Source organism: Chanos chanos, chromosome 3 (genome assembly GCF_902362185.1).
Source record: "Chanos chanos chromosome 3, fChaCha1.1, whole genome shotgun sequence".
Classification (NCBI taxonomy): Eukaryota; Metazoa; Chordata; class Actinopteri; order Gonorynchiformes; family Chanidae; genus Chanos; species Chanos chanos.
The window spans coordinates 54,685,826-54,709,795 of NC_044497.1; the positions used below are offsets into that span (position 1 = coordinate 54,685,826).

General features: G+C 44.3%; 2 protein-coding genes across 3 annotated transcripts in view; both read left to right on the forward strand.

The window, feature by feature from the left end:
• Nucleotides 1-496, forward strand: part of ttc28 (tetratricopeptide repeat domain 28) — a 152,234-nt gene extending 151,738 nt beyond the window's left edge. The window contains exon 25 of the mRNA XM_030768076.1: nt 1-496. This exon is cut by the window's left edge and continues 1,159 nt beyond it. Coding sequence (XP_030623936.1) covers nt 1-496 — 496 coding nt within the window.
• Nucleotides 497-7,206: 6,710 nt separating this feature from the next.
• Nucleotides 7,207-23,691, forward strand: pitpnb (phosphatidylinositol transfer protein, beta). 2 transcript variants are annotated; one of them, XM_030767527.1, is made up of 12 exons: nt 7,207-7,240; nt 9,360-9,390; nt 11,914-12,059; nt 12,999-13,090; nt 13,909-13,916; nt 14,905-14,979; nt 15,107-15,190; nt 17,097-17,174; nt 17,676-17,786; nt 19,051-19,173; nt 20,390-20,474; nt 23,590-23,654. In XM_030767527.1, exons 1-11 carry the CDS (start codon nt 7,221-7,223, stop codon nt 20,435-20,437), a joined length of 816 nt encoding a protein of 271 aa, XP_030623387.1. In that variant the 5' UTR covers nt 7,207-7,220; the 3' UTR covers nt 20,438-20,474; nt 23,590-23,654. The 2 variants fall into 2 exon arrangements, with proteins under 2 accessions (XP_030623387.1, XP_030623388.1); XM_030767528.1 differs by lacking the exon at nt 20,390-20,474 and having other exon boundaries at nt 23,590-23,691.
• The last annotated feature ends 279 nt before the right edge of the window (nt 23,692-23,970 follow it).

Genomic DNA, 23,970 nt, shown 5'->3' on the forward strand with positions numbered 1-23,970 from the left:
CAGCGCCCCTTCCCCGGCGCTCTCGTACTCCTCCACCGGCTCCACCCGCTCCAGTCCGGCGGACGCCCCCGACATCGACCGTCTCAAACTGGCCGCCATCGACGAGAAGGTCCAAGCCATCCACAATCTGAAGACCTTCTGGGCCAATGCCACACAGCAGCAGCACTCCGGGCCGATGAGAGCTCTCCGTAGCGGCGGGGCCAAGATGAGCACCGCCCAAAAAGACGTTCTAGGTCTCCTCAACCTCTCTCCACGCCACGGCAAGGCGAGCCAAGACACGACCGGCCACGAACTCCAGGAGATGGGACTGCAGTCGATCGAGCAAAGCTCCAGAAACCCGCCCAACGGCCATCGCAAGCTCGACCCGAAAAGAGTCGTCCCCTCCCCCACGGCCTCCACTGGCAGCAGCCCCGGATCTCACCCCATCAGACTCCCCACGGGAAACGGGTACAAGTTTCTGTCGCCTGGAAGGTTCTTTCCCTCCTCCAAATGCTGAAATGTTTGCTCAGCTGACGACTCTGTAGGTTTTTTTCTTCCACTTTCTTCGTGGTAGCTGGCTTTGGTTTTTTTGGGGGTTTTTTTCTTTTTCCCCCCCCAACTCTTATGGCAGAGATGGAATATTGGGATCAATAAGAAAAAATCACTCTCCTGGAGACAGCTGAGAAGAAAAAGGCAAAAGGCGCAAATTGTGACATCATAATACGTTGAAGCGCTTATTGTGATGTCATAAAAAGCTTCAATCTGTCTACTGTTTCAGACCGGAGGGTATATTTGCTTCCACCAACACTGTAAAGAACCATTGATATATGCAGACTCATTAGAACTGACACTGAGAATGTCAGGAAAAGAAAAAAAAAAAAAGCAAAAAAAAAAAGAAAAACAGAACGATTATACCAAAATGGTATTTCCATGAAGACGAAATAAAAAAAAAAAAAAAAGACGCTCGCTGTTTGTGTTAGTGAAGACAATGCAGCTTTGGCTGGTTTGTTTCATTTAATTTTGTTTTTAATATAATTATTGTTATTGTTATTATTATTATGGATTGTAATTGTTATTACAGTTATTTGTTTTTGTAAATTAATTCAAGTGTTTTTTGCAATCAGTATTATACGTTTTATATTATTAAAGAAGCAAACCATGCACAAAAGAAAATGAAAGAAAAGAAAATCAAAGTTGAAGAAACATTTTCATATTTTTATTGAAATGGTGAGAAAAAAAAAAAACAAGGCATCTGGCCTGACTTCTATGTGAATTGACTGTCTGCATTAAAGGCATGGGTTCTATTGCTATTCAATGTTTCAATGTCTTTTTACCATAGAGATTTTGCAGATGTGGACTCCCATTCAGGCATATCTCGATCATTTCTCAGTAAAATTGTTTCAATAAAAGATTTAATTTACTCTCTTTGTGGTCGGTCCATGTTTATGTTGGTATGTGCCACTGTCGAAAACTGTCGTAAGCTCAGAGAAAAATGATAAGAGTGAAAAGGCAAATGGTCATCTGTTCAGTGTGAACGAACAAAAAAAAAAAGAGAGAAGGGAATTTCATTCTGTTTTGAGAGAGTGCTCCTCTGATTTAGGCTCGTCATTATTATTATTATTATTATTATTATTGTTCAGAGATTATTTATACTCTTATTGGGCATCGTGTCTGATGTAACGCTGCCTTTTAAATGAGACGATGTCCCGTGGCTTTTTTGTTTCGTAGCGTTAAACAATAGGATATGAACTTGTTTCTTTCTTCAGAAATGCACAGCTGTCGCACCTGTGATCTGGGAGCATAAGTTAATCTGTGGCCGCCTCTTGCCCTCAAACCAAAATATATAAATGTGTGTGTGTGTCTGCATGTGTGTGTGTGTGCGTGCGTGCATGCGTGCGTGCATGCGTGTGTTCATGTGTGTGCGTGCGTGCATGCGTGTGTGTGTGTGCGTGCGTGCGTGCGTGCATGCGTGTGTTCATGTGTGTGTGCGCGTTCATATGTGTGTGTGCGCCTATAAATATATTCACCTGAACATGCAGCGATTCAGAACAATGCGATTCAGTGTGATTCAATAAAGCACCCTTAGCTTCCTCTGTTTGAAAATCCTGATTTTGAGAGGTTGAAAGTATAAGTCGTTTACAGTGTGGAAATACAAGGTAAAGAAGTAAAACAGTCGTAATTTCCGTGGCTGGGTAACGCTGAAATCATTCTGATGTTGAGACAAGTTGTTGAGACGAGAAAACTCCCAGGCACCACTTCAGACGTCTCTTAGGAAAACATTTCAAGAAGAATCAGACGATGATCATTAGATCATTACAGATGATGAGTAATCTCTGCAAAAATCACCGCAGGTCTTTACTATCAGCTCCATCCATAATAACCAAATAATGTGTGTCATATGAAAATACATCAGGACGATCACAACAGCCTGATGTTATGACCGTAAGTGGACCTTTCTATACATCCCCATTACAGATAGTGATGTAACATCACGTTTGACAACACACTACACTGAAAACCAAGGCTAGAGGGGCTGAGAGTGATTGTGGTCTCAGCTCTGTTTTACTCTGGCACAGACAAGATTGATTTGGCCTAGTCCAGCTTTCAACATGGTATTCTTTTACACTCTTAAACACTGTAATAACAGCACCATCCCAACATCAATCATCGCTTTGTCTCTACCTCTCCCTCTCTCCCTCTCTCTCTCTCTCTGTCTCTCTCTCCCTCTCTCTCTCTCTCTCTCTGTCTCTCTCTCTCTCTCTCTCTCTTTCTCTCTCTCTCCCTCTCTCTCTCTCTCTCTCTCTGTCTCTCTCTCTCTGTCTCTCTCTCTCTCTCTCTCCCTCTCTCCCTCTTTCTCTCTCTCTCTCTCTCTCTCTCTTATTCGGTTTTGAAAGCAATGCCTCAGGCGGAAGTTCTTCCCTGGATGATCACAAAGGCCAATCAGCAGAAACCCATCTCAGTGGTGTTGGAAATAAAAAATAAAAAGAGCAGAAAAAAAAAAAAAAACAGGAACAGGGAAAAGAGATTTAACACCCAGCCTGACTTCCTCCGTGTGCCAGCTGCTGACTCCGACATGTGGTAAATGATCACATGCATCACAGAGATTTTCCCCCCATAGCACAACCTCAGAACAGCACAACTACCCTGGCGTGATAGATCTGAGAGAGAGAGAGAGAGAGAGATGAGATGGAGACCGGGGCCTGGCTGACTGCGGTCTATGAGATGCACAGTGTTTCAAAAGCTATTTCAAACACAATGCTGTAAGCTCGCGTGTGGCTGACAAAGAAATGTGATCATTGGCCGAGGCTTTGTGTAGAGTCAGAAAAACATATTCTCATGTTCTTTGAGAATATGAGACAGTAAATTGGTCAAAGAGGTCACTGAATATTGTGACTTTAAACATAGTGGTGCTGAATAGTCATTAACCTTACTGATTATTGACAGTAGAGGGCAACAGTGAGTCATTTTTTTCAATGACAAGGCATATTACATTAGGGGGGGGAAAAGCGTAGGAGGCCTTCCATGGTACCCTGTTACATAATCATCCACAGCCATAATTATTGAAATTCATTTAAAACATGTAATGAAAATGTTCTTGTTCTTGCCAGACATGTTCTGTTTACAAAAGACTGTTTTATCATATTAACCATGCATCCTTGCAATGCGGAGCTTTTCTTTTAATATTACAAATATTATTTGGTGTCTATGCCCTTTTCAAAGCTTCACAGTTCTTCAGCTGAAGTGTCTTTTTACCGTGCGGTGAAAATGATTTAAATACCGACCTTGACAGACTAGTTATCTGTTCTCCTCCCCTCAGGCTGAAGGCTGTAACACAGCCCTTCTGGTTCTGTGAAACCTCTGCCCAGATATCTCCACCTTTCACTGTAGCAGCTCAAAGCCCTCTGAGGTTCACCATCATTTGTTCTCATGCTTAAGTATTGTGATTATCACTGGAGACCAACTGACCTTCTGTAAACACATATCTGTACAGGCTGTGGGGCTCTGGTCTATGCCAGGGTTGGTTTTTTTTTGTGTTCTCGCCCTCTTCTCGTCTGCTCTACTCCCCTGCACATGGGCCTGAAATGTGGGCTTCACTCTCTCTCTCTCTCTCTCTCTCTCTCTCTCTCTCTTCTCTCTCTCTCTCTCTCTCTCTCTCCCTCTCTCTCTCTCTCTCTCTTTCTCTCTCTCTCTCTCTCTCTCTTACTCTCTCCCTCCCTCCCTCCCTCCCTCTCTCTCACTCCCTCCCTCCCCCCACCTCTCTCTCTCTCTCTCTCTCTCTCTCTCTCTCTAAAGGATATTGAGGTTCCTTACCATCATTTGCTCTAATGCTGAGATTATGAGATCATCTCTGGAGGCTACTTGACCTTCTGTAGACAGATACTTGCACAAGCTATGGAGGTCTGGTTTATGTCTGGGGATGCATAATTATTGCATCTCTCTCTCTCTCTCTCTCTCTCTCTCAACACAGAGACACATACACAGACATGCAAATGCACACAAATACACTCACACACACACATATGCATGTACAGAAAACATATGTGAGTACAGTCCCAATAGATGGATGGGTGAAGACAAAGCTACAGACAGCTCACACACACTTTTCGGCAGAGAAGTCAAACAGTGTTAATTTCAGAAGCACTCCACCCTTCACCGTGACCTGGAGGGAAGGGGTGTGCGTGAAAGCTGCTCCAGCTCAGTGTCTCTCCTCCTCAGCTCAGCAGTCTCCTGCTCCAGTCGCTCCAGGACTCCTTCAGCCCGAACCAATTCAGTCCTCTACTGAGCTCTGATCAGCTCTGTGACCTCACAGTGCCCTCTCGGAATGGAACAGATCAGCTCAGTAAAGATCCGCTCTCTGTCCTCCATTGCTGCCTGGGCAGAGCGCTGGCAAGAGAGAGAGAGAGAGAGAGAAGGAGGGAGAGAGAGAGAGAGAGAGAGAGAGAGAGAGAGAGAGAGAGAGAGAGAGAGAGAGTGAGAGAGTAAGTTCACTCTATTCTTTACAAGCCAGTCTGTACCTTACAGTGGACAGTGGCCAAACACTGGACTCCTCACTGACTGATAGGAGGAGAGCCCTGGCTGAGAACTGAAATGAGTCCTTCAGCAGCCAGTTGTCTCCTCCTCCTGTTCCTCCTGTTGTCTTCTCTCCTCTACTCAGCACTCACTCTTAGAGACTCCACAGTCTGTCTCAGCTCCTGCAGCTCCTTCTCTCTCTCTGGGAGACTCTCTGCTTGGATTCTGAGTCTCCCCTAACTCCTTCTGTTACTTTGTTTCCTGAGTGAAATTCGCCTTCATGGCGTTTGAAGAAAGATTGATAGTAGTTGATCCAGACACAGCAGAGAGGAAATGATGATAACTTTCAGTTTTCTTCTGCTGCAAAAACAACACTTTCCCACCACAGGCTTAGGGTTACAGCGAACAGTAAGGAACAAGAGCAGTTTCTCTGCCATTTCAACAACATGCCCAGCCTCCATGTTCTCACACAAAGGTTCAGGTTTTGGGCTGAAGATCTGTTTGCACTGGGGACAGACTGCTGGCCTGCATCATAGCTTTGTAAATCACTGTTTACCGCAAAGGAGGCACTGAAACAATGAGTCTTTTGTTTAAATCAAATATACAACCCTCTTGGTTTTGTTAGGAATCATTCCATGTGAAATCACACAGAAAAGATTTTAACCACTGGATGCCAGTGTTCAAGGATGAGAATAGGGAGTCAAATTTTAGCACAAATTACTCCACCAGGCAAATGAATAATGATTACATTGTGGTGCAAAAAAAGGGGAGAGACAACAGTAGAGAGATTGTAGATCATAACAACATCCTTCACTTCTAAAAGACGGAAAGCTCTCCTTCCTTTGACGGATAATTTCTCTTTAAGAACGTCATGAGTAAAATTAATTTTGTCTATTTGTTGCATATGATCCCCAAACAGAAGTGTCGTTTGCCTTATTGGCCATCAGGGGGCACCAGCAATTTTACAAGTGAGAACTCTCATGGTGCGCACGTGCGTGCGTGCGTGCGTACGTGTGTGTATTTTCCTGTCTTACGTATTTAATATAAGATTATGATAGTTCTCTTGTGAATGAGATTTCGACCCTGAGCTTAAATGCAGAGCTCCGAGCCATTTAGGGTATGGTTACATCTTCAGAATATCTGCAGGTTTATAATTCATCTGCAGTTGTGTAACGAGAAAATGGGCTGTCTAATGACGACACATCACTTTTTGTCCGAAGTTGCTTTTGAAAGAGCTCAGAGAATAGGCTTAAATCGCGATGTCTCAGCTTGTTAAACTAGAGCCAAGAAGCACTCTTAAGGCTGTGTATGAGTTTAAGCGGTTTATGGACTTTCTTTTTCACCTTGCAACTAAAAATATTAACAAGGAAATTTGGTGGTTAAGAGGTCGTATGGATGAGAAAGACGTGAGGCATTATTAAACTGCAGCGAAAGCTGTAAACAAGACGTTTATGCGTTATGGAGGGTGAATCATGTTGTTGACTGAACTGTTAAAGAATGTTGCTCCCGTTATACCCAATGAAGAGTTCAGATTGGAAAAGGGTTTATCGCCAGTGTGTCCCACTGTCGTGTAGGATAGACACATACAGCCTGTATAAACCAATGTATGGAAGGTTTATTAGCCATTAATGCATAGGGTTTTCAAAAACTTGTGAAATTGATCTTTTCTGTTTTCACGATATTGTCTATCCATATTTATTTGAGAACTTCTAAAATCTTTTGAGAAAAGTATTTTACTGCTACTTTTAAATTTACTTGTCAAACTCTGAGGTGGTGACACCCTACGTTAATATTTGAAAAAAAGAATACACACACACACACACACACACACACACACACACACACACACACATATATATATATATATAATTATAATATATAGGAATTCAAAATTACGCTCAGTTTCGTAGCGAAGGCTTTCTTATTTTGCCCTAAAATACCAAATGTAAAAGAGACTCTCTGGTTTAAAAATTAGTAATGCTGATAAGTTACAGGACGAACAAATAATATCTGACCAAAGAAGAAGAGTGTGTGGAACATGTGTAAGTATGTGTATCTTGCTTTTCTTTTGAGTAAATCACTGATCCAGGACATTTCCCCTTATCTCAATTGTACCGGCAGAGGTGTATCCTAATTTAACCAATCACCGACCTCAGGAGGTGGAATCAGCAGGTTGTTGATAACTGTCGTGACGTCACCATCTCCGCGCAGCCGCAGCCAGGGAGAAGAAGATGGTGCTCATCAAGGAATAGTGAGTCAAAGTATTTTAAGTCTAATTCCCTTCTTCTTTTCTAGGTGTTTTATCAAGTTATGTGCTAAAATAACGTGTGACAAAATGCGACCGAGTCGTTTCTTGTTTGTATCCTTGAGAGGACTTAAAAGTGCACATGTTGGCTGAGGATAAGAGGTGGGGAAAAAAAGAATGAGACCGGCTTGTTTCAGGCCCAGCTTAGCAAGAGCAAGCTAGGTTAACTTCCTCCGACTATGAAGCTAGTTTGCTTGGCGTCATGCTGTTGTAAAGCTTTTCCTCCCGTGGGGGAAAAGATTAACATGTCTGCATCTCCGGGTTTCGGCATGACCATTGTTAAACATTTATTATTTAATGTCGTCAAGGCTAAGATGACACATTTTGCACGTGTTTAAGCAATTTTAAAACTTTGCTGAAACTTAAGTCTACTCATTGCGCGTAGCAAATGTTAACACAGCGGTTCCAGCAAGTTGCAAGCATTAGCATTTAGTATTAGCGGAGTTTAGTGAGCTAAGCTGTAGGTGGCATTCGGTTAGCTACCTGGCTAAGAAACAGTTTACCTAACTAGAGAGCTAATTGTCGATATTTTCTGTAATGACAAGTTTCACAATAGTTATGTTGCTTATGCGTGGGCTGTTGTTAAACACGGCATTGATATGTGACTTGCATTTACAGCCATCTAGCTTTTCATAACTATATAAAAAGTGTTGTTCAATTCGTATGTAGATTTGCAAGCAGTTAGCCTTGATAAACGCTTAAGCTAATTATATTCACTTCGGTACGTTTAGTCTGTCAGGTATTTTTAGACATACTCAGTTTCAGTCAATCGCGTCCTCTTTTCTCTTTCGAAACTTTTAACTTATCGAAACTTCACAGCGACCGACAGTAATAAAAGCGAAGATGGAACGCATGCAACGATCCAGTGCAGGGATCTTTAAGCGGTAGCCTCGAGTTATTTTTTCTTTATCTTGTTCTAACTGGCCTTAGTAAGAATGCACAGATACATTTCGCAATGTGTTCCCGTATCTGAATCTATAATTAGCACGAGAGTTCGATGTGGATGAGTAGGGCGTTCCAAGAGAAAACTAGCTGTCAAACGTCTCCGGGATGTTGGTCTCTACGTAATATTTTTTTTTCCCGTATGTTTTCCCCCACCGTCCATCATGAATCCTATTTTAGATCTAAAGTGTTCTCAGGAAATGTTTTGAATGTAACATTGCATTTTTGTACGCAAAAAAAAGAGCCCTTTTCTGCTGTAGGGTTTTTCCTCATTGTAGTAAGCGCAGGTCGGTAAAACGGACCAATAAAATGATCCCAAAGAAAGCGCATCATGTTTAGTGAAAGGAGGACAAGCCGCTGCGCAGAATCTAGTTACTAGAAAGTCTCGCGTGTCTGTGGATACCTCTTTACGTTCACCACACTCAGGACTTTGAGGGATTAAGGATGGGATTGGGACCAGAGCTAGGCACCTATAGCCACACTGAGGGTATGGATCTAGAGACTGAGTATGGAAGTCATATTCAATTCCGTTTTGGGCCACATCAAAGAGGAGTTGGTTTAGCGTGTGTGTGTCTGTGAGGGAGTTCATTTGTAATGACGTCGGTCAGTAGGCCTGTTGGTTGAAAAAGAATGGTGATGTTCTACATCCAGACAATGTAAAAAACATCATGGCACATGTCTGGTGCATAAGAGAACATTGTAAATAAATTTATCACAAAACCCCCCCCCAAAAAAAAACATTTTCACATTCGAAGATCGGGAAACCAATATCCCAAAGGGTTGCCTCATCAAAAAAAAAAAAAAAAAAGTTTTTAGTAACTACACTAGCTACGAAGGCCTAAGCTCATCAGTGGAAATCAGTATCTCCCCAGTGTTTAACAGGTCCTGCGTGTAAGGAACTGCTGAAACCCTGTACATTCTCTTTTTTCCCTCCAGCATTGACTGGCGGTTTGTTGTGTTCAATTATGCTTATGTCAGCATGTGCACATCTTAGTCTCCTGAGGTATTTGGGGTTTTTTTGTAAGTGTGTTATGTAGAGACATTAGACATTTCTGAGGTTGATGTCTTGATCGTGTTATTTTGATGTTGAAAATGACTCTGACTTTTCCCTCTCTTCACGCAGCCGTGTGGTCTTACCATGCTCAGTAGAGGAGGTGAGTGACAAGCGTGTTTTTCTCTGCTACCATCACATCTGTCTGAACACCAATACTGGTGTTCCTTTTGTTCTCTCATTTCAAAATCCAAATTCTGCTAATGGGATGGTTTGTTCACGTTATGTTCACATGACCCCATTTCTGTATACTGATGATGGTGGTTATGCAGCTTAAATAACCACCCTGGAAAACCAGCTAGGGATTTGGTCTAAAGTGGGTTTTTTGTTGATGTTGTTGTTGTTGTTCATCCGTTGATGATTTGCCTGTCTCAGCTCAGGTTAAGTGTTTTTTGTTGTTGTTGTCGTTGTTGTTCATCGGTTGATGATTTGCCGGTCTCAGCTCAGGTTAAGTGTTTTTTGTTGTTGTTGATGATGATGTTGTTGTTGTTGATGTTGTTCATCGGTTGATGATTTGCCTGTCTCAGCTCAGGTTAAGTGTTTTTTGTTGTTGTTGTTGTTGATGTTGTTCATCGGTTGATGATTTGCCTGTCTCAGCTCAGGCTAAGTGTTTTTTGTTGTTGTTGTTGTTGTTGTTGATGTTGTTCATCGGTTGATGATTTGCCTGTCTCAGCTCAGGTTAAGTGTTTTTTGTTGTTGTTGTTGTTGATGTTGTTCATTGGTTGATGATGTGCCTGTCTCAGCTCAGGCTAAGTGTTTGGGACAGCAGCAGAGAGTGATATGGCTGCTGAGTGGGCTGTTCTTTCCGCTTCAGTGATGTAACAGCGGGGGTGTGAAGGTCGTTTCTCAGGCTGTCACGCCCTCACCTTAAAGATAACCCCGCGGGAAAGAACAAGGCTCAGGGCCGGATGGTTTGTCAGAGCGTTCAGACGCCCGTTCACTGGTGCGTCTCACCTCCCGGGATTAGAACCAAATTACATTAATGACATCTTAAGCCATTGTGGTGTACGGGACCTCGGTGTGGACCTTTATGGCCCCTAAATTATTTATGAGAGCAGCCTACGTATTCTCTCAGAACTCGGTGTTCTGTTATGCTGTAACAGTCTCGACTCTGTCACGTCAGACACGTGAAGAGGAATTCATGTGTGGCGCTGACATAAACATGTTTACTGTTATTCTGTTAGAAACGTGAGGTGTCACATGGTGTGGGAACCGGAGGGTAACTTAGAGACTGTATACTGTATAGCCGAGAGAGAGAGCGTGAGAGAGAGAGAGAGAGCCTCCTCCCTCCTGATTTCATGGAGCAGAACTCCGTTAATCTGTTTCTGCTTTCTGTGTCTGACAGCTAGAGGCAATCTGCCTTGTGTACACCAGGAGTTTCGTAAATGAAATAAAGTCATTCTGGGAAAACTAAGTTTGTCTATCAGCTTTAAAAGTCATTATGAAGAAAGGCAAAGAGTTTGGCCAGCTCCAAACGTCTGAGGCATCGAAATACTCCTGAAGTTAAAAAGAAGCAAACAAACAAAAACTTTTCAAGAAAGAACTTGATTTCACTAAAATCTTTTGAGTGTCACTGTAGGGGTCGTCTTAACTCTTCGAGGGGTACGGAGTGTATAAACACATTTTAAAAGGGTGGTGTTCCTTCTAATACCCTTCAAAGAAAAAGCTTCTGAAAGCGGCTAACTGCTCCAGTGGGGAGGGTGTGTGGGAGCCAGACTCACTCAGTTTCACTGACTCCACAAACATTGTGTGTGTGTGGGAAGCTCAGGGCTTTGATGTGTTATTGTTTGGCTGTAAGGAAAAAGACTAGCGCTCTCTCTGTTCTTGTTAGTGAGTTTGTTACAGATGCACAACAGTAGGTTCCTTGTTAAAGGATGGGCTGAGGATGGGCGTGTCCTCGCTCTTTCTCTCTCTCTCTCTCCGACTCCGTCTCCTTTCTACAATACACAGCTTTGTCTCTCTCTGCCCGAAACACAGCAGGGCCACGTAAACACACACAAAAACCCGTCCGGTTTCATCAGACCAGTTAAACGCAATTGACATCTGTCTATGTTCCCTTTCACCATATCCTATCTTTTTGGACGTGTCTACACATGTAAAGAGTTCCTGTTACTCTGTTCTCTGCACGTCAGCGTTCGATTCTCAGTGCTAGCTCTTCCGCGGGGGGCCGGGTTGAATTTGAGTCCGCCGTCAAAAGACGTAACAGCGCCACCCCAAAGCTAATGTTACAGATGTCAATCAAATAAAAGGAGATGAAAGAATCCAAATCAGTTAACAAACAGACAGGTTTATACCACTGCTGCTACTTCTCGAATTCTGTTCCTCTTTCCTCTGTTCTTCTGTTCTTCTGTTCTTCTTCTTCTTCTTTCTCTGTCTCTTCTTCCACTGTTCTCTACATATATTCCGTTCTGTAGTGTAACAGACACAGGTTTGTTCTGCCTGCACCATCTTAACCGTACTCTTCTCATCGTCTTATGAATTGAACGAAAAATAGCCTTTAATGCTAGAGTTAATGCTTTTTCCACATTTCTGCTCAGATTGTAGAACTTAATCAGTGTTTTAGATGATGTCAGACAATATGTCAGCTTTGTGCTGATTCTCTCTCTGTCTCTCTCTCTCTCTGCAGTACCAAGTAGGGCAGCTGTACTCTGTGGCAGAGGCCAGTAAGAATGAGACAGGCGGGGGAGAGGGCATTGAGGTGCTGACGAATGAACCGTACGAGAAGGAGGGCGAAAAGGGACAATACACACACAAAATCTATCACTTAAAGAGGTGAGACAGTCTACACACACACGCACAAAATCTACCACTTAAAGAGGTGAGACAGTCTACACACACACACACACACACACACACACACACACAGAATCTACCACTTAAAGAGGTGAGACAGTCTACACACACACACAAAATCTACCACTTAAAGAGGTGAGACAGTCTACACACACACGCACACACAAAATCTACCACTTAAAGAGGTGAGACAGTCTACACACAGACACACACACACACACACATACACACACGCACATTCTACCACTTAAAGAGGTGAGACAGTCTACACACACACACACACACACAGACAGTTTATCACTTAAAGAGGTGAGACAATGTACACATACAAAATCTACCACTTTACGAGGTGAGACAGTCTATACACACACAAATACAGACAATCTACAACTCAGAAGAGGTGAGAGAATCTGACTAAGCACACACACACACACACACACACACACACACACACATACATACAGACAATCTACAACTCAGAAGAGGTGAGAGAATCTGACTAAGCACACACACACACACACACACACACACCACTGGGTGGTAATGGAATGCACAAACATTAGAATGTGCAGTGGGTGGGAAACGCAGTGTGGGAAAAGCAGGGCCTTCCATAAGTCACATTAGTACATACTCATTCAGTGACTTTGGTACTTGAATGTCTGGTCCTTTAAATGATTTTGTGCTGCTAGTCCATTCCTTCTAAAATAGATCTCAGGTGTTGTCCAGAGGAGCTTGGTAACTCTCTCATACCCCTCTGTGGTTGATGTACCCACGGTTTAGACTGAATCACACACTGTCTCTATAAACGCCTCATGAACTCTGTCTTCATGACCACTGACGGGGTCGACTGCTTCGCTGACATCCTGATAACGGGCACATGTACGATACTGGTTTGACTGGTTTTCTTCTCCCTTGCAGTAAAGTGCCGGGTTTTGTGAAGATGATCGCGCCGGAGGGAGCTTTAGTTTTCCACGAGAAGGCCTGGAACGCGTATCCGTACTGTCGCACAAGTGAGTGTGTCTTCCACGTCCCTGTGTTTAATCACTGTCTCCTGTTTCGACGCTGAGCCAGGGAGAAAGACACAAACAGCTAAAGCCCCATCATCTGTGAAGTCTTACTGTTTAATATTCTTTCCCTCAGAGCTAAAGAATGCAGTGTTTCGCTTTCTTTCGTGTCGGGTGCTCAGATGCTCTGTTTTTACATGAGCCCTGCAGTATTCACTCACAGTGTCATGTCTTACATATTAAACTGCACATTCTAAACATTATATACAGGTATGATGCACCAGTACCAGTATTGTGTAGCTACTAGTGGGCGAGGGTTTTTTTCGCCGACATAGAAGGCCATGCATAAGCGCAGAGTAACTGAGTTTCCACAGTAAAAAAAAAAAAGAAGCCACGTTTTATTCACACATGAAAAAAGACAGATGTATTAGTATTAGTAATCAGTATTAGTGTATTAGTAAAAGCATTTGATATGATGTCTTGAGATTCTCTGTCATCAGGACGGGACAGGTTTTTCAGTAAATGAGTGCATTGCTCCTGTTTGTGTAGGATTTACCCTGAAGGCTTGTCATTTTGTGTCTGATATCCAGTGGCTTGTATTGCTTTGAATAGGAAATGCATCTCAAATGGATTTCATGCCTTCTAAAGATGCGTTTGTGACCGATACGTTTTGGTTGTTAACCGTTAACATGTCCTTTGACAAACCCATTTGTTTACGTGTTACTGTAATAATAGCATAAAAGTAATCTCTCTCTCTCTCTCTCTCTCTCTCTTTTTTTTTTTTTTTCTTTTCTGTGTTGCATGCTCGCTCCGTTTTACTTCAGTTGTGACGGTGAGTAATGTACAAACTAACAGTGTTCCCCTCAGACGATGTGTCTCAACAAACCCACCTCCCCCTGTTCTCCTCCTGTCCTCCTCTCTCACCTCCCCCTTCCTAAGCTCCTTACACCGCCTGACACACTAACCACCCACACTGGCTCTGTTGTGGAGCAAATTCAATTTGTGGGAGTGTGTGTGTGGGTACGTGTGTGTGTGTGTGTGTAGGTTTGTGTGTGTGCGTGTGTGTGTGTACACACTGTTTGTGTTTCCCTTGACTATCACATACAGCCTTATCTGTTCATTTGTCTTTGTGCCATTAATCAGTTTCTGTGGGCTGAGATCCCTCTGTGAAAAGTGATGTGTGTAGTTGCTTTGTTGACTCTGTGCCCTGGGTAGAGTTTTATTGGCTGATTAAAATGGGGTCTAATTCACTTAGTTCTGATGGGCTGGGTGGGGCAGGGGGAGCTCAATAGTCATTGAATTTGGCCAGTTTCTTTCGCTGGATGGACTAAGACCTCATTATGCTAAGTGTGTTGGGACCAGCTTTCTAGGAACGGAGTCTTCCAGTTCTACAGACCGGTCCCGAACACACCAGCCCAGTATGGCCCGTTGAATCACAGTTGGATCTTAAAACTTGGAACAACTGTAAATGAACCTTCCCTGTCCCGCAGACCTGACCTTCTACGTACGCTGTAGTTCTGGTTCTTTAGGAGTGGACTACGTTCCGTAGTCTTTGGTTTTCTTCAGGACCAGGAGTAAAATAAGGTTACCGGGCTGTACCATGTGTCTGGACTATGCAGGTGTATGTAATGACGACACTGGTCCGGTCACCAAACCAAATGAGAACCAAATAAGTTAGGAGTGTAGGAAACACAGCAGTTCTGATCAGTATGCTCTTGATGCTTTTGTTTGCCCTCTAAAAATACTGCTGTGTTTTTTTGTGTGTGTGTGTATGTGTGTGTCTCTCTCTCTGTGTGTGTGTTTTTTTTTTTAATCCTCAGAACGAGTATATGAAAGACGACTTCTTCATTAAAATAGAAACATGGCATAAACCAGACATGGGAACAGTAGAAAATGTGAGTAACACATTTGTTTGTGTCTTTGTGTTTTAAAGACTCGTTTGCTGTTCTCCCTGTGTTTTGAGTTGTGCATTTGGTTTTCGTTTTTGTTTTGATGGCTTTTCTTTGTCTCTCTGTGGTCCAGGTACACGAGCTGGATCCAGAGACCTGGAAGACTGTGGAGGTGGTGCCTATTGACATTGCAGACAAATCTCAAGTGGACCCTGGAGTGAGTGAACTTTGCCCTCCTTAAGAGCGCAGCTCCTTTTTTTAAAACTCCTTTTTTTTAACTTTTTTTTTTATATTACTCAGTATGTTTGTAATAAGTTCAATGCATCCTGTATCTGGTTTATGTGGCTCAGTCTGTGATTATTATCTAGAGTAGTTTTATTTATTTATTTAGGGTCTTCACATCGACTCTTCCTTTTATATTAATATTGCCATGGCAACAGTTAGGATTTGAGTTTGGTCTACTTGTCAGTTTGGCTGTCACTCTACATGATGAGACGTTTGTGGCCCCCTTGTGGTAGACTTTGGTTACTGCAGACAAACCTGAATTAGGAGGCGCTCCCACAGCCTTGGAGGACTTCATTTAAACTTGTTTAAATTCCTGCTGAAGTTTATTTTCTAATATGGATGTGATACAATTTCTGAGGAGATATTGTTCATTCTGATAGCTTGGCAATGTAGCTTACCTGTATTTCCTGCATTTTGCCTGTTATATGCACTCTGATTGGTTAGTGAAAATGAGCATTCAGTCAGCAGGGCCTGTGATGAAGGGAAGAGTATGCAGTGCTCTGTGTGAACCATCCAGTGTTCCCATACAGAAACCCTTAGAGGTGCACCTCCTCACCCCCCTCATCCCAGTCACCTGTGAGATTAGCCTAAATCAACAGCACTCAGCCAAAGTTTGTAGTGGAGGTCAGACTTCACGTGTGTGTGTGTGTGTGTTAACATCACACAGGTTTTTCTGATTAATAATAAATGATGTGTGTAAAGTGGGCGCTGTGGGCTTGTAAAGCGTCACCGTCTGTGACGCGTGTAATTTTTATGTCTTGGCGTCGAGACGAATCCAACATGCCTCTCCTGTCTCCGTTTCTCGCGCCTGCAGAGAACAGGTTCACTGTACTGCCCGCTCAGTCGAGTGGTTTGTCATACTATCATTTTAAATCTTATTCTGTTCGTTAAACAGACACTGAACTCAGGACCAATAGGAAACAGAGAACCTGTAAGCATATGTATGTGTGTGTGTGTGTGTGTGTGTGTGTGTGTGTGTATGTGTTTTTGTGCGATGGTTTGAATCCATCATCTGCGGTTTACCTCCTCTGCCTGCTTGACTTAATCTGAGCATGCATAGGAGGTTCTAAGCTTCTAAGAGGAGGAGGAGAAAAAACAAAAAAAAGAACTTTTCTGGCTGGAGATGTTCCTCATGCGTTAGTGTTCAGGCATTCAGTGAAGTCATGTATCCAGCTGGGAGAGACCGTCAGTCAGATAAGACAACGTGAATGCGGACACACGCACACGCCCCCCCCCCCCCCACACACGCACACACGCGCGCGCGCACACACACACACACGCCCTCTCTGTGAAGCTCTGCTGGCTCTTAAGAGGCGAAAAGTGAGCGGTGTGCAGAGGCCTGCCGTGTCTCCGTGCCTTTAATTAGTTAAGTGGATTAGTCCCTGGGCCAGGTTAATCCAGCCCACCATCTGTTCCCAGGAACCGGCCGCTCTGATTTGACAGATTAAAAGGTATAGTGTGTGTGTGTGCGTGTGTGTATCTGAGTTTGTGTGTTCTCGTCCAGAGAGCTGTTGTGGTGTCAGTGCCTAGCAGCATGTGACCCTGGTCACGTCTTCTCCCATTGACTTGAGTTAATATGTTCTGTGTCTTCCCAGCACTGTTGCTCCATGTGAAGAACACAGTAGACACTCACTGTGAAAGATAAAGTCTGTCTGAGTGAAGTTCCCCTGCGCTGAGACTTTGGTCTTTCTGAGTCTTTGCTCTGTTTGTGTTTGTGTGTGACTGTGTCTGTGTGACTGTGACTGTGTGCATGTGTGTGTGACTGTATGTATGTATGTGTGTGTGTGTCTGTCTGTGCGTGTGCATCTGCATCTGCGTGTGTGTGTTGTCTCCTGCAGGACTATAAACCAGAGGAGGACCCTGCTCTGTTTCACTCAGAGAAGACGGGAAGAGGCCCTCTGGGGCCCGACTGGAAGGTGGGCGGACTCTTCATCCTGAGAAAGTGTTTACCAAAGCAGTTCACAGAGAAAGTGTTTACCAAAACAGTCCCCCAGTGACCCTCACCCCCACCCCCACGCTCCCTGGCTGTTTTACCTCTGATAATTTATCAGACACCAGACTAATCAAATCACATATGGTAGAGTAGATCTTAAGAGAATGTTTACAGGATAGATGTGTAAGGACTGGATTGACAAACTCTGCTCTCAGAAGACGTTAACAAACTCCCTCTTTCTCAGCATTTTTATTATTATTATTGTTATTATTATTACTAAGAATACATTTTGCTAAAAGAATTTGGTAAACAAATCTGCAGTTTAGGTGTAGAGACAGGCTTAAGTGTCATTTTTTGATGAATGACATTTTTGTCCTGCTATCTTTTCATTTTTTTTATTTTTGCTTTTGTAATTTGAGCAGGAGGGGAACTTTGGCTCCTCTTTATCTAACTGTGGTTTTGTTTCGGTCGTTTTCTGTAACAGAAAGAGCTCCTGGCGAAGACAGACGTTCCGCGCATGTGTGCGTACAAACTGGTCACGGTCAAGTTCAAATGGTGGGGTCTGCAGAGCAAAATAGAGAACTTCATCCACAGGGTAAAAAAAACAAACGAAAAAAAAAAGACAAAAACAAATCTCGCCAGTTTTTGTTTTCTCTGTGCGTGTGTGTCTGTGTGTGTGTCTGTGTGTGTGTGTGTGTCTGTGCGTGTGCGTGTCTGTGCGTGTGCGTGTCTGTGCGTGTGCGTGTCTGTGCGTGTGCGTGTCTGTGCGTGTCTGTGCGTGTGCGTGTCTGTGCGTGTGCGTGTCTGTGCGTGTGTGTCTGTGTGCGTGTGTGTCTGTGTGCGTGTGTGTCTGTGTGCGTGTGCGTGTGTGTGCGTGTGCGTGTGTGCGTGTGTGTCTGTGCGTGTGTGTCTGTGCGTGCGTGTCTGTGTGCGTGCGTGTCTGTATGCGTGCGTGTCTGTGTGCGTGCGTGTCTGTGTGCGTGCGTGTCTGTGTGTGTGCGTGTCTCTGCGTGTGCGTGTCTGTGCGTGTGTGTCTGTGCGTGTGTGTGCGTGTGTGTCTGTGTGTGTGTGTGTGTGTGTGTGGAGATGGATGTGTTTTCTCCTCACTGCCCCATAAGCTGTTGGAAACAAATCTGAGGTCCTTAACATCTGCTCTGGATTTACTTTCACGTTTTCTCATCAGGCCAGTATGAGAATGTGAAGTCAGAGCTCTGCAGGGTTAGAAGTGCTGTGTCGACAAGATCAGAGTCCGTCCGCTGCGTACAATGCAGCTCTTTCTCCTTTTCTTTTTCTTTTTCTTTGTCTGCTGTAGTCCAGCGTTCATCAGCCACACCCAGTTCACCTTAGCTACACTTTACTCAGCCGTTGTCGTTGTGAACGAGGTGTTCTGGCGTCAGACATGTTGGTAGTTCTCGTCTGCTCAGTCTTAATCTGGTTTTTGTTCATCACCCTGGATAAGAGCATCTGCTAAATGAACAAACAAACCTGTAAATGGTGACATGTACTGTCTAGAAGGTTCCTGGAACTGGAGTTAATCCTTCACAAGTCTCTTCTTATGGAGCTTTCCAATCTCACTTCACTGAGAACCGAAAACCCTCACCTGAGGTGTCTGCCCCTTCACGGAGTCTGTCCGGAACCAAAACCCTCACCTGAGGCATCTGCCCCTTCACTGAGTCTGTCCGGAACCAAAAACCTTCACCTGAGGTGTCTGCCCCCCGTTGTCACACGAGCTCTCTCTGAGTCGAGATCCTGTCTGTGTGCGTGTGTCTGTGTGTGCGTGTGTCTGTGTGTGTGTGTGTGTGGTATTCTGAAAAATCTGTGCTGTAAGATAGACTCGGGGTCTTCCTTTGTGTTCGCAGCAAGAGAAGAGAATCTTTACCAACTTCCATCGCCAGCTCTTCTGTTGGATCGACGGTTGGATAGAACTGACGATGGAGGACATCCGGCGGATGGAGGAAGAGACACAGAAGGAACTGGAGGAGGTATGAGTTCAGGAGACTTTCAACATGCCAAAAAAAAACCTCTCAGTGTGAGAGTCTCATTTTAGACCAGCTTAAACAGAACACAAATGCTTAACACTGTGGTGTCAGGTATAGGTCACGAGGTCACGACCTTTAATTTAAGCTTAGGTCACTGTATGTCATTACAACTGTCATTTAACGATCATCGATGTGGCAGGAGTAAAAGGGACAGATGATTCAAACGAATTCTAAACACAAGTGAGCCTTTCAACAGGCCTCACTCTAAGAGGTAACTGAAGGGGTTAAAAATCTGTGCGATATTGTTTTCCCTTTGGTTGCCACTGGCAGCAGCATAATATTCTCTATTTTCAGAGCTCTGTGTTTGTGTTGAATCTTGTCCCAGCTGAGGAGGGAGCAGCTTGGCTGGCTTTCTTTCCTTTAGCCGTTTAGAAATGTGATCCACCGGCGTTTTAGTCCCTCCAAAACCCTGACACACTTTGTGATCATTCTCTGCTCTCAGCCAAGGAAAACCACAGACTTTCCACTCTCTGGGAAATATTGATCTATATAGATTTTCCCCCCAGATCCCAGAGGCTTGATGCTTTATTATTGTGAGGCAGACTCAGGGTTCGCCCCTAAACGAATGCGCCAGTCTCTCTCTCTCTCTCTCTCTCTCTCTCTCTCTCTTTCTGCCAATTGATCTGTCTCATTACGACTTCTCACGTGACCTCTGACCTCTGTCTTTTCCTCAGCCTAGCCACTCTGCAGTCTCCTTGCCATGGACATTGAATGAGGGTTTCTCGTGTGAATGTGGTTGTGAATGTAGAATGTGTTTTTTTAGCCTCAGGACGAGGGAGAGAATGGGCTCAGCGCTAAAGCTACAGAACCACAAAACATTTTTCCCTTTCCCTCTTATACCCTTCTCTCTCCAACAGTGGTCATGCCATCGCTTTAATGTTGTTGTTGTTGTTGCTGTTTATTGCTTGTTTGTTGTAATATTAATTTTCAGCACCCCGTCAGACCTAATTATGTTTTTCCAATTTGTTGATGATGATGATGATATTGATGATATTGCAGGTTTTTTTTTAAGCCTCAGCGAGAAACTGCTTTGGTTGGCCTTTTGTTCTTGTTTGGTCACATGATCCTGACTAACCCTACACGCAGGAAAAGTGTTTAAACCGTGCAGGACCGACGAGGATGAGGATGAGGATGACTGACGCCTCTGTTTTGCATTTAGATGCGGCAGAAGGGCTCCGTTCGCGGCACGACGGCGGCAGATGAGTAGCCGTTCCCCGTGTAGTAAAGAGAAAGAGACAGGCTGAGTAAGTGCCTAAGTTTTTCCCAGGAGGAGGAGGAGAGAGGGGCTGGGGACATTTTCTCTCCTTCATCACGTTCTTTTGCTCTTTCTCTCGCCTTCGCTTGTTCGACTCTCTTACCCGCCGCGGTGTTGTTGCCTCCGCTTCAGGTCGCCTTAGAAATCCCCCCCCCCGCCTCGCATACCGCTTCACGAGGGTCCGTCGTCACGGAGAGGGGGTGCGTGTCGCTCAGGGAGCGGATGGATTGAGTTTGGGAAGATTGATTGACAGGGACTCCTGTTTGGGTGGTATTTGTGAAGGATGGCTGTTCCAGAGCAGAGTTCTGGCCCGCGGTTGTGTTTGGGCGCCCGGGCCAAGGGAGGCTCAGGGTTTGGAGAGCGTCTTTAAGTGGAATGAAATCTCGCTTACAGATGCTCCAAATTAGGAACAGGCGCTGCTGGCTACTGAAGAAAAGCGCATCTGAGCTGTCTTACATTTTGAGATTCCAACAAAGAATCAACTAAGAATTTTACTTGGCCTGAGGAACAAGGCAAAGCTTGCTTGAAACGTTGGAAAAGCATGGAATTTGAAAAGGGCAAAGTCCAGTACTGGACCAGCCTGGGAACATACCAAAAAAAAAAAAGATCTATCCTTAAACAGATAGTTGAATTGGTTTGTTCACAGCTTTAAATGCTGAAATTAAAAAAAAAAAAAAGATCGTCCTGCGTAACCGGTCGAATAAAAAAAGGACACGTGCTCATGACTATATGCGGTGGAGTTTCAGAGCGGTGCATACTGACTTAATTCTGTAATGGAGAAGATAAGGTTCAGTTTGTCCACATTCTGGATGCCTCAAAGTGGCGCATCTGAACATGGTTCAGTTGTTGTTGTTGTTGTTGTTTCTTCGCTGTGTTGTTTAGCTAATACAAATTCGTCACGGAGCCGGAGGGGCCCAACACTCCTCACTGCTCCAACAAAATTTGCACGAGATCCCGTCTGGTTGGCTCGACTGGCGGTCAGCATGCGTTGGGGCGAAGGCATTGATTGTTATCGATAGCCTTATGTGTGATTGGCTTCTGCATCAACATGTATGATTAATTCCTTAACATAAGGGGGGGGGGGGGGGGGGGGGGGGGGGGTGTCTCTGTTTTGGGGATTGTAATGGTGCTTGACGCCCCATTTAAAACGTGCTGAACCTGAAGTTACGAGACAGCGAAGACAACATTGAAGGCAAGACGTTGAGAGAGTATGAAACCCAGATTAAAACCCAGATTAAAATCCAGATTAAGACGCAGTAGTTAAAAGGGTTGAGGTCGTCTTACACGTACACGCCCCCGTTGATGGAGCGAACGCTTGCGTGACCTGAGCGGAGGCAGGAGACACAGCGGCTGGTCCTGGGCCTGTCGCGTGATGACATCGTGCATGTCCACTAACCACCGTTTCATTGTCCTCCACGTCCTCACATGCCTTTTCTCTCACCTGCCTGTCTGTTCTCTGTTCTCAATGGTCATCTGTCTGTTTTTCTCCATACAGCAGAAGTTCTCTCTCACGGCCCTGTCGGCGTCATGTAGCCCCGTCATCCCACAGTGGAGCAGCGATACTCACGCTGTTTTTCACTTTCCTTTTGTCTCTCCCCCGTCATTTTTCACCTGTGTTAGTCGCACACCTGTTCACAGACCCGCTTCCCCAGTTAAGGGTCTGACCTAACCCTAGCAGACGCCTTCAAAACCACTGCTCCCAGTATGGTCATCCACTAATGTATCAGATAGTATTACTGAAAAGGTTTCTTGATGATATTACAATCTTTTTATAGAATTATATTTGTGGACATAACCTTCATCGTAACCTGGGCTGTCAGTTTGACTCTTTTCAGTCTTTCTCTTGTTTCTCATTCTGCTCTTGAAACCATTCCACTTTCCCTCCTGTCTTGCATTGTCATGTATTAAAACAGGGCTTGAAAACGGTCAGGTTTTTGGGGGGTTTTTTTTTAACCCTTATTCTTTGCGTGTGAGCAGAGTTCGTATTGTAACATTTCCAGTCTTGCTTCCCACTTTCACCATAACGTTCCTGAGCTGGTTAAAAAAGCTGTTTGGTCCTTCGTTCTTTTAGCGTTTTCAAACGCTGGCCAAGCCTGCGGGCTCTCAGAACAGACAGTGTTTTAGATCCTTGTAGGAAGAGGAACACGGCTGTAAATAGACCAGTTAAACGTGCTTTCTGTCACCGTGTGGCCTTAATTAGCTACACACGCAGTCTCTTAGTATGACTTCAGAACAGTAATGCTTAATTGTCTGTCTGTGGGAAAACAACGATATTAACCAGTTATGTAAATATTTATTTAATATTTCTGTTCGTGAATGATTTTTTTTTATACACTGTGACTCTTTGTTCAGATCCCTGAAAATGTCTCAAAGTCTGCCTTAGTTTCTGTTTTCAAGCCCTGTATTAAAATGCATGTGGGTATTGACTAGATGTGCCTGCTTGCTTGTGTGTGTTATATACATCTACATGCATGCGTGTGTGTGTGTATTTTTGTGTGTATGTGAGGTGGTGGTTTGCGTTCAGTTCAAAGCGACTCAGATTGCAGTCGAGTGATGGATTTCAAGCCTCAACATCTGGAATTTAGCACCTGGAATGTTGACCTAAGGAATTGGTGCGGTGATGCCGTCCGGCCTTCCCGGTTCACCCGGCCTGGCTGACTGTTTGCATGTGCTCAGGGCAGGGAATGCATGTTGAGTAGGGGGTGGGGTGGGGTGGGGTGGGGTGGGGGGGGGGGGGGGCTTCGCCCTGCAGGATACAGAGACCGTCTGGGCCTGGAGAACAAGTCTGAGACTGTACTTTCACAACAGTACCTGTTTTACACTGTGTATTACACACATGTAGTTAGATTTTGAATGAAGCGGGTCATTTACAGAAAAGGAAAAAAAAGAAAGAAAGAAAAAGAAGGCTTTCTTCTTCATTGATTGGCTCGAACGACACAGTGAAATTAAGCTGAGAAAACTGTTGTCAGTGTCTCCGCCTCTCCATGCCAGACACACTCTCATCTCCATGTCGCTGGCCCTGTGTATTGATCACCTCGCGCGCCGGCTGTCGTGTCCTTTAACGCTATTTACTCTCTCTGACCTTCTCTCCGTCTCTCCCGCAGCTTCGTAAAACAGGTCAGGTTCGAGGAACCAGCGCCGCTCACGAAAAATGAGTTTGTTTTTTTTTTTTTAAAAAAAAAAGAAGAAAAAAAAAAAAGGAAAGGGGGAAAAAAAAAAAAAAAAAAAGAAGAGGAGGAAAAGAAAAAGAAATCTCACCGCCACGATGACGACGATGACGAAAGACGGAAAAAAACAGAAAAAAAAAAAGGAAAAAACCCACCCGAGCCGAGGTCGTCCACACGCGCGCTCCCGTCTTCCCGCCACGGCGACGGCGGAACGACCCGGCCGATCCACAGTACTGTATCCACTTCAGTATCATCACACCCACACAAAGGCTTGTTTGTTTTTCTCTTTTCTCTTTTTCATCAACAACAACAACAACA